This window comes from Thalia democratica, chromosome 8 (genome assembly GCF_965202585.1).
Source record: "Thalia democratica chromosome 8, ktThaDemo2.hap1.1, whole genome shotgun sequence".
Classification (NCBI taxonomy): domain Eukaryota; kingdom Metazoa; phylum Chordata; class Thaliacea; order Salpida; family Salpidae; genus Thalia; species Thalia democratica.
Window position 1 is genome coordinate 30870414 of NC_139172.1, and position 12879 is coordinate 30883292.

The 12879-nt window shown below is 36.1% G+C and overlaps 1 protein-coding gene across 1 annotated transcript in view; it reads right to left on the reverse strand.

Annotated features, from left to right (window-relative positions):
• Positions 1-12879, reverse strand: part of LOC145843136 (MAM and LDL-receptor class A domain-containing protein 2-like) — a 36118-nt gene that overhangs the window by 11441 nt on the left and 11798 nt on the right. The window contains exons 21-43 of the mRNA XM_082950598.1: positions 12635-12773; positions 11992-12160; positions 11502-11623; positions 10903-11107; positions 10332-10423; positions 9078-9310; positions 8619-8706; positions 7899-8051; positions 7367-7524; positions 6648-6834; positions 6247-6375; positions 5816-5979; positions 5275-5370; positions 4941-5064; positions 4088-4306; positions 3687-3862; positions 3188-3431; positions 2564-2773; positions 2011-2237; positions 1655-1805; positions 1203-1369; positions 690-996; positions 12-244 (exon numbers count right to left, since the gene is read on the reverse strand). Of these exons, the coding sequence (XP_082806724.1) occupies positions 12-244; positions 690-996; positions 1203-1369; positions 1655-1805; positions 2011-2237; positions 2564-2773; positions 3188-3431; positions 3687-3862; positions 4088-4306; positions 4941-5064; positions 5275-5370; positions 5816-5979; positions 6247-6375; positions 6648-6834; positions 7367-7524; positions 7899-8051; positions 8619-8706; positions 9078-9310; positions 10332-10423; positions 10903-11107; positions 11502-11623; positions 11992-12160; positions 12635-12773 (3993 nt within the window). The remainder of the gene's footprint in view (positions 1-11; positions 245-689; positions 997-1202; positions 1370-1654; positions 1806-2010; positions 2238-2563; positions 2774-3187; positions 3432-3686; positions 3863-4087; positions 4307-4940; positions 5065-5274; positions 5371-5815; positions 5980-6246; positions 6376-6647; positions 6835-7366; positions 7525-7898; positions 8052-8618; positions 8707-9077; positions 9311-10331; positions 10424-10902; positions 11108-11501; positions 11624-11991; positions 12161-12634; positions 12774-12879) is intronic.

Below are 12879 nucleotides of genomic sequence, written 5' to 3' on the forward strand. Positions count from 1 at the left end.
CAAAAACCCACCAGGTTCCAATCGGGTCCCTGGTCCCGGCTCCTGGACCACACGGTCGTCTCTACGTCCGAGTTCTGCCCCACAACGTTCACGTACAGGGACTGGATGTTGGGGCCGTGCATCAGGTAGTAGAAGGACAGGCACCTCTCGCCCTGTCCCTGCGTCGTTATGATGGGGCTGAACACGCGGGTGTACGACTGCGCGTCCTCGCCCGTGCCCACCGACCACAAGTACTGGCCAGTGCCTTTGAAATTATTTTTGTTTTAATGTTTAAGTAGTTGTAAAGCAGACATTGTTCGGTATACTGATTTGAATTAGATTTTTCGAGGAGAAATACAAGATGCAAAGCTCCTTTATTTGAATGCTAAGTGCCAATATTGAGCTTAACATAAGTTTGTTTGTTACTTTAACAAACCATTAACGCTTGTTTATATTTTTTTTCATTGGTCTGTATTTGTTTTTCAGTTTTTATTTTGTTTCAAAAGAGCTGTTTTTCAGCGAAAAGTCGTTATACAATTAAAGTAAAACAAAAAAGCTTGTGTAAAGAAATTTTGACAGATAGTTCTCTTTTTATTTCTTTAGCTTAAATTTAACTGTTAATTAGCAACTTCAGTTGTCAACAAAGCTAATTTAACCATTTTTCACCTCAATCATCTGAAGTTTTTTTTTTCAAGTGTAATTTCACTCACCCGAAGTGTGATCGCCGTCAGGTCCAGCGTTGACTTCCGTCGTTCCGCCCGACTGCACAGCCCAATTGAAATCGTCGCCCGCAACGTCGTTGTACCACGAGCAGATGCCCTTGTCGAAATCGCAGTTGAAACCCGCGGGAACGGGCGTCGACGGGGGCACGGGGGTGGGAGGTTGCGATGGGGGCGGGGGCGTGGCGTCGGTGGGGTACAGGGGCCCCATTGAACATTTGGTTGCCATGGTGAATTTGACGTCGTCAATGCTGACGTCACTCATGTACCCGCTGCCGTGCACCGCCGCGATCCGTATCTTGATTTAATTGGTTTGTTGCATTATCTTAAAATACTTTTATTAAGTGTAGTTTTGATTTGTTTTTGCAAACCTGATTTTTATGACAACATTTACAACTGTTAGTTTTTGTAGTTACTCGACTAAACTTATTTTTAAACTTTTCTTTTAATTAATACTCGTCTTATAAATCTTATAACATATTATATAATCAACTAGTATAAAACCTTGTAGGGCTGTTTGGAGCTGATCTGAACTTGCGCCTGTTTCCAGCTGTTTCCCTTGTCGCCCGAAAGCTTCCACACGGGCGTGTCGACAGTACCAACCCTCGTGTACACTATCAGGTCTCCCATCTGAGAACCGTACATGTGGTAGTAGAAATCCAAGCAGTCCCCTGTGAAGTTAACAAGTTGCTCACTAATGAGGCAAACTGTTTCGTTTAAGTTACCATCCATGTAATAACATAGTTGTGTAAAATTTATGAACCAATATTTTACAAAATTCGTAGAACTACAAACAAACTACATTGAATCTGTTAAGTGCCTTCAAATTCGATAAATAGTTTTAAGACGGTATAGGAATAACTTGAGTTAACACCCGTAAAAAATCTAATAAACAAAAGTGTTTGATTATTTTGTAAAAACTATCTTGAAAATAATTTTGTTTGAAAAAAACCAACCGGTGCCGGTGGAGGTGGGTTTCTGGTCGCTTTCCAAAACGGCAACGTCGCCAGGGTTCCCACCCGAGGTTTCCAGGAACAAAAACGTTCCGCTGTCAGAATTCGGGGTGTGATCGTCGCTCGGCCCCGTGCTTGTAGACGGCGTCGTTTTCTGTTAGTTCACAATTTTTTTCAACTGACTCTACGAAACTTTGTTTCAAGCAGAAAAAAAAAGTTAAAGAGTTATTATCAACGGTGCTTTTGAAAAAAAAACTTTCATTTTGAAGCATTTTTGATCAAAGTTTAATTTTTCAATTCCACGCAAAGTTGGTTCTGTTAAAAAAAAAACACAAAAAAGCATCACCACGGCAACGAACCACGCCGTAGCTCCAGTTGGCGTCGTCGTCGTACACCTGGTGCCACGAGCACAGCCCGTTCTCGAAGTTGCACGCCCCCTGCTGGCACAGCCCGTCGTATACCTGCAGGTCGTCAATGGCGACGTCGGACTGCGCCGACGCGCCCCTGACGGATGTTATGGAGACCTGGAACACCGCCGTGCTCCCCGCCGTCTGCATGTCCGCGCTCATCAGCTTCCACTGGTTTCCTGTAAATTTAATTTTGCGTTTGTTTTCTGTTTCAAAGTAAGTGGGCGCAATGTAAAAAGCTTGCTATATTGGATTACCGTGTTTTATTGATTTCCTAAGTTATTACTTTCCTGTTATAAAACAATGCATCCTTTTATTTTGTAATCTCAACACTTTGAAAAATGTATTGTTGTTGAATTGCTTCTAAACTTAATTTCAAGGATTTTATAAGTTAAAATTAACCGAATAAATTTCCATGATTAGTTTGACATTTTTCAAAGCATTTTTGCGTAACTACTTCAGTTTAAACTTTTATCACTAAAACATTTAAGAAATTAAAACAAACCTTGATCTCCTGATTCCTTCCAAACGTTCTGCACGAAATTTCCGTTGCTGTCCAGCAGACTGACCTGCAAGGAGCCCACGTCGGATCCCCGCATGAAGTAGTAGAACTCCACGCACGTCTTGTCGCTCAATGTCGAGTACAGAATCGTGTTGACCGTCGCTTCGTCGTTTGCCTGGGAAGCGTCAGATCCCTCGGCCAACAAGTAGTTTCCTGTGTGAAATTGAAAAAATTATAATGTAATTTAAAGACTTTCAAATGTTTTTTTTTAGTTTGTTTCAGGTTAATTACAGATTTTACTTTAAAAGTTTAGCGCAACTGTGAATAAAATATATTTTAAAACTTGGTTTTTGAAGGTTTTCAAAAACTGTAAAGTCATACGTTTTTGCAACTGTTCTACTTCGCCTAAAATAAAAATCAAATTGTAGGTCGAAACCACCGAGTAGTAACTCAGAGTAAGTATTTTTTGTAAATAAATAACTTTTTTTTTTAGGTGATCAACTAAAACTAAGTTATACTTTCTTAATTTTTTTAGTTTTTCTAAATTCAAATAAAGATATACAACAAAAAATAGCAATCCGCAGCCAATAAACATGGTCTGAACCACAAACTCAAGTAGAAACTGACCGACAGAAGTGCCGAGGGTGTGGTCTACAGACGGACCGGTCGCCTGGTTGGTCGTGGGACCCCTCTGAACTTTCCAGAAGTAATCAGAAGTCAGGTCGAACTCCAGCTGGCAGTTTGAACTCGCTTCGAAGTCGCACAAGCTCCCGTCCACGTTCGTGGGAGGGCATTCCCCCTGGTACATACTGACCTCGTCGATTGCCATGTCGCTGTAGTAAGAATCGCCGATGACGCCTTCTATCTCGATCTGTGGGAATTTTTGCGTTAAATCTCAAAGGGAGCTAAAGTTTTTTCAAAACGATGAAAAGAAACATTTTTGAAACGAAACTGGAATGGGTTTTGATCGTTTTTTATTTATAATTTTCGTTTGTTTGAGCTCAACCTGATGTTATCATTCGTTTTTGTTTTTTTTTGTTGTACTTGCTGAGCATAATTTTACGAACAAAAATTTTGTTAAAAGTTTAAAACACAAGTTTAATTTTATTTATGTAAACACACTGACCCTGAAATCAGTGGTTTTTTCAATTTCAACGTTCTGCTGCATCCACTTGTCGCCCACATTACCGGTCATGGACCACGCGGGCTTGGGCAGGTAACCGGACTGGTCCACGACGTACACGTTCAGCGTACCCATGGTCTGCCCGAACATGTGGTAGTTGAACACGAAACAGTGCTTTCCTTTAGAAAAAAATCAAATTATTTACTGTACATGAACGCCTACTAAAGTATTTTTTAATAGAGCGTTTTTAACAAAATTTTCTAAACAAAATCTTCTGGTTGGATTTTTTCTTAAGTATGATACAGATATTAAAACCTATGAAATTTAAAAACGTTAATAAATGTATTTTCAGAAGATAACATTTAATAAGTTAGAAAAAGTAATGTGTTCTATGACGTCACAACCTGCGTTCTGGGTGGGGCTGATCAGCCTGGCCGTGGTCCCCTTGGGCTCCCCGGAAGCTTCCGTGTACGCGTAGTAACCGCCCCCGGTGACGTCGTCGCTAGGGCCGGTGTTCACGCTGCTCGTCCCCAAAGAGTCTCTGGTCCAGTCCAAGCCGTCGTCCTGGGCCTGCGTCCACCCGCAGAAGTCCGTGTCGAAGTTGCACTGGATCGCGGACGGTGCTGGGGAACAAGAGTTTTTATTTGTACAGTTTTTTTTTTTTTTATAGTGAGTTTTAGGTAGGACAACAAAAGTTTTGTTGAGTTGGAGTGTCTATTCGTTTGCACTGTTTCTTTTTGGAACGCAAAGTCAGGTTTGTGGGTTGGAACTTTGACTAAGTTTTTCTGCACTTGTTTTCAAATTAATTTCTAAATAATACTTGGTCAGTAAGAAGTTTACCGACGTGGTTTAAAAAATTAGTAATTTTAATATTCAAAAAAATACATCTTTGTTTTTGCTCTTTTTCCAACAAGCTAATTAAACCGCCGATGGTGCTGGAATTAAAAAGTTTTTTTTTTCAATATTTTTTTATTGCTGCTATTAACTATTTTATGAACAGTAAATGTGACGAGATAGTTTCATTAAGTTGCGAATCGAGTTTAAACTGATCGCATTAAGAATAAATAGCATTGTTTGTTTTTGGACTGTAGAGTAAATTAGCTTACGGATTGAAACCTCGACAAAAGTTTCTGGTAATTGTTTCAAAGTTAGTACCAAAGTCGTATTTGGTCACACAAGTTTGAAATCGACATTTTTTCATTATTCAAAAAATTTTAGTTACTTCTGTTGTTTTTTTAATTAGAAATTACAACTCACGCGCAAGCGTGGGCGGTGGCACCGTGGCGTCAGGTGGCAACAGAGTGCATTGCGTCATCGTCATGGAGACGTCGTCGATAGCAACGAACCCGCCTGAGCTCTGCACCACTGCTTGGAAGATTATCTGTTGGAAAATACAATTATTCAACAGTCAATTTTGATTTGATTGTTCTAAAATTGATCAACATTTTTTTATAACTTTTATCTAGGTGTTTTTTTTTATATTGTAATTTGAACAACAAACTCGTACTTTTTTTTTATCTTATCTTAAACTTTATAAAAAATTTTTTTTTTAATCTTAGCAACTGTACTATTATTAAACTGACGAAACTACCTTGAAGCTTTTTTCTCCTTTAAACGAAAACCTTCCGTTCGCCCATGCTGATTGCGTGAGTTTCTCGTTGTACCAAATAGTTTCATTTTTATCAGCCTGAATTATAGAAATGTATTTACTTAAGTTGGTTGTCAATATGTTAAATCTGTATAGTACTCTCAAAGCGCTTTATCAGTGGCTGTTTGTAACGTACAAACTTGTGAACGATAATAATAAAAAATAGAGCAACTTAACAAAATTTTTTTACGACACTTTTTAGAACCTTGCCATAGAATTATGTAAACTAATGTGATGTCTTTATTACAAAACGTTTACTAAAGTGACCTGTAAAAGCTTGTTGTAAAAATCAAAAGTAGTCAACTTTTGATTTATTTAATGTTAGTATTTTTAATTGATTGTTGTGTTTTTTTCAATGCGTAAAACTGTACAGGTTCGAACAGATTTATTTATAATCATTTTCAAAATTATTTTGCCTCAACTAGAGTTATTCAATCCGCTTAACTTTAATAAACAAGTTATTCATGAGTTTTACAAAACTCACCGAGAGAGACTTGAGAACCGCTATGCTGGCAGCTCCGTCCTGCGATATGTAGTACCAGAAGTCCACGCACAAGTCTTGGCTGCTGTCGGACACGATGGTCGGGCTCGTTATGATCGCCGTCTCGCCTCGCTGCATCTGGCTCGTTTCGAACACCATGTAGTACCCTGCGTTCAAGTTGAAAGTTCAAGTTGATAGTGTTTGTATCAAGCAGTGTCGAATTGTATGAGTTATACGCACAAAGACGTAATACGTGTTTTGTTTAATTGAACTAAAAACTTGAGTAGTATTTTACACGGTTGAGCTCAAAGAGTTTTGAAGTTTCTTCAAACGCTAAAAATCAAATGTTTTTAAATTAAATATCAACAATCGTTGACAAAACTGTTAATAATTAAAATAACACAGAGATTTAAAAACTTAAAAACTGTAACTACCTGAGCTTCCAGTTCCGTGGTCAGTACTGGGATCGTTGCTGTTAGCAGCGGAAGCTCTGACCCAATCGTAATCGTCTCTCAACGTTGTGTGCGACCAAAAACACATGTCGTTCTCAAAATCGCAGGAAACTGTTTTTAATGTTAAATGCGTCAGCATCACAAAATCTATCTATAGTATTAATTTGCACTTTATTGTTTTGTTTTATCAAAAACACTTCAACGGTAAGCGCTTTTATAAACTATAAAAGTTTTTTTTTACAACTTTAACTATCAAAGCTGTAGCTGAAAAAAGTTATACCTAGTAAATACTCTTGTGCAGGACACAACTGCCTTGGAGCCAACCGACGTTTTTTTGAGCTTTTTTGAAACAAACTTAAAAAAATTCTCCTCAGCAAACTCACGCAGGTCTTTGCACGTGGCGTTGAGAATCGTCACGTCGTCGATGGCGATGTCCGAGTAGTAGGACGAGCCGACGGTGGCCTCGAACAGGACCGTGTACTTGTCCGCCCCTCCCAAGTTCACCGCCCCGAACTGCCACTCGTTGCCCTGGTCGCCGCTCAGCTCCCACTGATCGTACGTTACACTTCCCTGTTTGTTGAAAATTATTTATTAAAAATTTAATTTGTACTATAAAGTGTTAGTTGGTCACATCTAAAATCCCACTGATTGTATGTTACACTTCCCTGTATGTTAGAAATTTTTATAAAAATTACATTAATGCTATAATTAATGGTCGCCGCTCAACTCCCACTGGTCGTATGTTACACTTCACTATTGTATACTATTTTGTTTATGAAAAGTTGTTGATTGCAAAAAAATTATTTGTAGTATTTTACTTATGTTTTTTACTCAAACATGATTTAGCCCTTTTTTACTTTCAGTCAAAATTCTTTTTCTAGTTTCTACGTATGAGAGACTACATAGAATTAAATATTATATAATCTACTTGGTAAATATTTTTATTTATACACGAAAGTCAAACACTAGCTTCAACAATTTGTTTAGAGTAATTATATGAACCACTTGACTTAACGTTGTTTTGAAAATTATATAGAAATTTTGATAAAAGCTGATAATAACTTTTATTTATGTGTACTCTTCACAAACATAAACTTCTTACATCTTTTTGCTGAACTTTAAGGGACCCGGTAGTACTACCGTACATGTGAAAATGGAATGTGAGGCAACTGTCCTTTTGTATGTCCCCTGTGATGGGAGGGGATTCCAATATTGCTCTCTCCCCGTAGTTGCTAGATGCCTCAACAAACACGTAGTAACCTGTGAAATAAAAGTAACAAAAAATTAAAAGATTATGTTTAGTTATGCCTTAACATGTGTAGTAAGGTTAGAAAATTTCAAAAAACTACTAACTTTGCAAGGTATTAAGTATTTTCGTTTTAAAAGTGAATTTTTTTTTTTTTTTTTTTCATTTCATTGTGAAAGGTTTACAAATTTATCCTTAGAACTTGGTAAATTCAAAAAACCGAAAAAATAAAGTTGTTTAGCTAAAAGATTACTAAAAAATTATATGTAAATAGTATAGTCTAAAATACAGTAGAAAATAAAAAAGTTTTTATTTGTAATTTGAAATAATAATTTTTTTAGTTATACAATACTATTTCAAAGAAAAAACTTTTGTTATAATCAAATACCTCTGGGAGTTTGATATGTGTGATCCGCGTAGGGACCCGTGTTCACTGAAGAGGTAAGTCCCTGCTGTCTCGTCCAATCAGTATCGTCGCTGAACACTTGCTGTTGCCATCCACACATACGGGGTAGTTCGAAATCACAGTTGTGGATGTCCTCTGTTGTTTAAAAGGTATGAAGCTTCAGATAGTTTGTTATATATATATATATATATATATATATATATATATAAATATAACTGGTTTACTAAGTCACGTTATTGTATGTTGTCTACTTGTTTATAAGACTTATAAAATAGTTTTTTTATTACCGTTAAAGGCTGTATTATATAGTTTATTGAACGACAAAAAATATGCTCAAAATATTTGTTTCTAGGACCTGGTGCACAAAAAACCTTTTGGTTATTGAGTCGCACACCACGGATACCTTTTAACGTCTTGTCCAGGACAATATTATATTAAGTCTTTATGTACCATTAAAGTGTAAAGTAAGATTTTCGAAACCTTATAAACTTATGTACATCTTTTTGACGTATCTTAATCTAAAATTAACTGAAATCAAAATTGATCACTTTTTTTAAATATCACAACGTAATACATTTATTTACAACTTGTCTTTTTGAACCGTCAGAAGCGAAAACTTTAAAGTTTTAGATGGGTGTTGTCTTCTTGCACTAAAGACAAACTATAAAACTGTTTTTTTTTGTATTATTTTTAACAACTTACCGGGCGGACAAACTCCATCAGTAAGTGTGATGTCGTCGATAGCAAAATCGCTTTGACCCTTTTTTCCTGGTGATGCGACAAAAGATATCTGTAAAAAAATAATTTGTTTCTATACACATCTTTTTTTTTTTAAACATTTACAGATAATTTTAAACTGAAAAAGCTTGGCAGATACTAAAACGGTAAAGTTTTTTTAAGGCTGAAATTTAGAAGGTATATATAGTTTATTGAATGACAAAAAAGTTCTCAGATTTGTTTGCTCCTAGGATCTGGTGAACAAAGAAGCTTTCGGTTATCGAAATAAGGTAGTGCTTAAAAAGGAAAATTAAAAATAAAATAAAACCACTAGATTTTAACCTAGCTTACTTTCTAACTGTCAGTCAGACCTTATAACCTTATTAAAACTTCGTTACACAAGCGTCTAACAACCGACAGATACCAAAACTGCCCGAAACCCACCTGATAATCCACGCTCGACGAAATGTCCACCACTGCCTTCTGCCACCCGCCCGACTGGCTGCCCCTGCGGTCCCACTGCGGGTCCACAAAGTCCGGCCTGGTCCGCACGTAGACCTCCAGCTTGCCCTGGCTGAAACCGGTCATGTAGTACCAGAAGGTCAGGCACCTGTCTGAAGATTTTCCGTCCAGCGGAGTCGGAACTACCGGACCGAGCAGCACAGCCTGGTCCCCGTCTGTATATTGTGTTTATTTTTCTTTAAATTTCAAATTATAATTTTTTTTTTAATTTTACGAAAGTAGTAGTTTTATGTTCTTGGTATAGATTTTGTTTTATCCACTTGTGTATGTTTTTGTCAATACTTTTATATGCTGTACTTTTATTAAAACATTTTATATTTTTGCATGTTTTCTCCGACTGTATAAAAGATTTAAGTTTTATTTAGAGTTGCAAATGTTGTTTAAACCTCTGTATTTTTAATTTCAATAAGTTTGTTTTTAATTACATAATTTACAGGCATCTTGGAGCGGAGTGTTCATAGATTATATAAGTGTACTCTGTTTCTCGACCACCCATATATTTAAAACTTTCTAAAAACTTTTGTACTAACAAAGCCCTAATTAAGGTAAAGCCTCTTTCAACTGTAATCCTTTTTAGAAATGGTTCATTGACTAGACTTTTATCCTAAAACGTGTAAAATGCTTAAGATTTTTTGTTTTACTAAAAGCACTTAACCAAACTAGTTTGATTTTACCAGCACAGATTGGTTTGCTTAAAAAAATTATCTGCTAGGTGTCAACAAAGAGCCTGTACGTTAAACAACTCTCGATTATTTGTTATTTGTTTGCTTTAGTTATTGTTCCGCTGCATCATTGTGTTTGTGATTACTTTATTTCTATATGCTCTGTCCATAACTGATTTTCAAACACAATACATACACATGTATAAACACAACACGATTCTGGCTGATACTGTTAGGCCTGTTGCTTATATGTTGAATATAAGCAGACAAATACTAAAACTTGTTTCGGTTTTTGCCCCACAAAACAGTATTTTTTATCTTTCTTTATACTTTAACATCATTTATAACAATCAAGTTGAGTTTTAGAGTCTGTGTTATATTCTAATTTTTTTACAAACAACGCAAAACTCACCGTTGCGCTGAAGAAAGTCGAAGTTTTACACTGTTCACAAAGTCGGAAAAAATAATTATAATATTAAGAGTTTTAGTTAAACACAAGCAATACGAAACCAACCGTTGTACTGAAGGGAGTCGACGTAGGCGAAGCTTCCCGATCCAGAAGTGTGATCCCTGTCTGGTCCCGTGTTCACGTTGGAAGTCTGACTCCTGTAAAAAAAAGATCAGTTTTATTCATGTTGATGTGTTGAGAAGACTTTTTATATACTGCTTGTTTGTTTTATGTATGCCTACAGTTCTTCTTAATTCCACTTGACATTTACCAGTTCTTTAATCAATTTTTTTTTTGTTACAACGAAGAATGGTTGTTTCGTTAGTTTGTTATATTTCTACAATTTTGTTTTTTACTTCAAACTTTTATCTTATAATTTTTTATTCATAAACTTCTTACAGCTTTTAACGTCTCACTTTTCTCTTACCGGGTTTTCAAAAAACAAACATACATAATACTTTTTTCAAACAAAGATCTAAATCTACTCTTTAAGTTTTGAAAATTTCAACAAAAAGTTACATATTTGGTAAATATCACTTTTCATTTAGAACTCTATTGAATAAAATTTGTTTTTAATATTTCTAAAACAATGAATCATAGAATTTTCAATAAGCTAATACAAAAATAAAAAACGAACTTGGTCCAGGACATGGGGTAGGATGGGTCGTTGTACCAGTTGCAAAGGTCCCCGTCGAAACTGCAATCGGAAGTCCCGGTTGTTATGGGCGGAATGGGTTTGTCTGGGGCCGCGGTCGTCATAGGCTGGTTGCTAGGTTGCGCGTTTTGCGGGTTCACTTTGCAGTATGACGTCACAAAACCGATGTCGTCGAGTGCCAGCATTGCTGAAAGTTTTGAAAAATTGCACTTTAAAAAACAGAGTGTAAAGCAAGTGAGCTTGCATAACTTCGTGCTAACAAAATTAAATAGGACACTGGAAGCATTAAACAATGAAGTTTAAAGTTCCTAGTTGTAAAAAATAACCTGTTTTTTAAGCTTCAGCATCTGCTGCTTAAATATTTTTACTAAACTAAAGCGCTAAGTACTAAATGGTGCATATTCCAGCTTTATTTGTTTTAAGTGATACATTTAAAACAAACATTGTTTAATTTAATGCTAAACCAAACTGATATCATAAACTGTATATCACTAATTCGGTAACACTAGTACTCGAAAAAAAGGTTTACTAGTATTTACTTTTAGCAGTTATTTTGAATATTTTCACTAATTACAACTCACTACTGCCACTAGTGCCCGCCACAGCCTCGAATATAATGGTCCTGGTGTAAGAGCTCTGAATAGGGGCTGTACCTTCAACCCAGTTCGAACCCTGGTCCCCACTCAACGTCCATATCAAGTACCTGTGCATTGTTTAAATGATAGTTTTCATATGATTTACTTTTACTTTGCACTAAAAGTGGTTTTTAAAAAAAAAAACTTTTTACAGTTTGATAAAAGGCAAAACAACTTGTATTTAAAAGTTTAAAAAAAACTAAAAACTATTTTAGTTTTTAACAAAAAGTTATATACGAGCAAGTGGAAACTATTATTTACAAACAACCCTAAGTTTAGTTGTTTTGTAATTAATTCACTACGGTTTTATCGAGAGTTTGAAAAACAAACATTCTTAAAATCTCAATGCACTGACGCAAGACTAAACAGTCAACCGACAAATTTTAACATTCAAAACGTTTAATTTTTCTTAGTTTTAGTTTCATCAACAACTAACTTGTCCCCGTACAAATTGTCCATCAGCCACACGTTCAAGGTGGCGTCCCCGGTCAAGTAGTACTTGAAAGCCACGCACGAGGGACTGGGGGTGGGCGGAATGGTCTCGCTGGTCCACAGCGCGCTGTCCCCATACAACCTTCCAACCATATTGGCATTCAAGTATGAACCTGGTGTTTATTTCATAGTTCAAATTAGTACAACTTTGAGTTGCTTGGTTTGCATTGACAAAGTTTTCTTGTAAAACTAAAAAGAAACACGGACGTAAAATAAAACTTATCTTGTAAGGTAACTACGTTTAGACACAGCCATTTGCTCAACTTAAAAGTTTTTGTTTCATATTGTTTGATTATAAAATTAGAATAAGTATACAACTTAAAGTTTAAATCAAAAGCTTAAAGAAGTAGAGTATGTGTAACTGTTTTTTTTTACATTCGAAACAAAAAGGTATGCATAGACAGTTATAGAAACTTTTTTTGTGAAGCAACTTAAGAAGTTTAACGTCAGGTATCTTACAAATAAAAGCAAAGCTTCATATAAACAAACTCCTTTATGCTTCATTTAATTTAAAATATTTAAGATTATTTTACATAAAAAAACGTAGAGACTACAAAACATATTGTGACGTCACAATCCGTATTTACCTTGACTGGTTCCCGAAGTACCGTCCACTGGAGGACCGTTGACCTCATTGGCGTACTTGGCTTGCTGTTCCGACCAATCAAAATCGTCGCTGACCAAGTTTCCCCACACACATGGCTCCGCGTGCTCGAAGTCGCAAAGCTGCGATAACAATTGATAACGAATTGATAATTGAAGTGAAAATGCTTTGAATATCATAAAATTCTAGGTTTTGTTACGACTGTAAAGTTGGTGCTTTGTTAGTTTG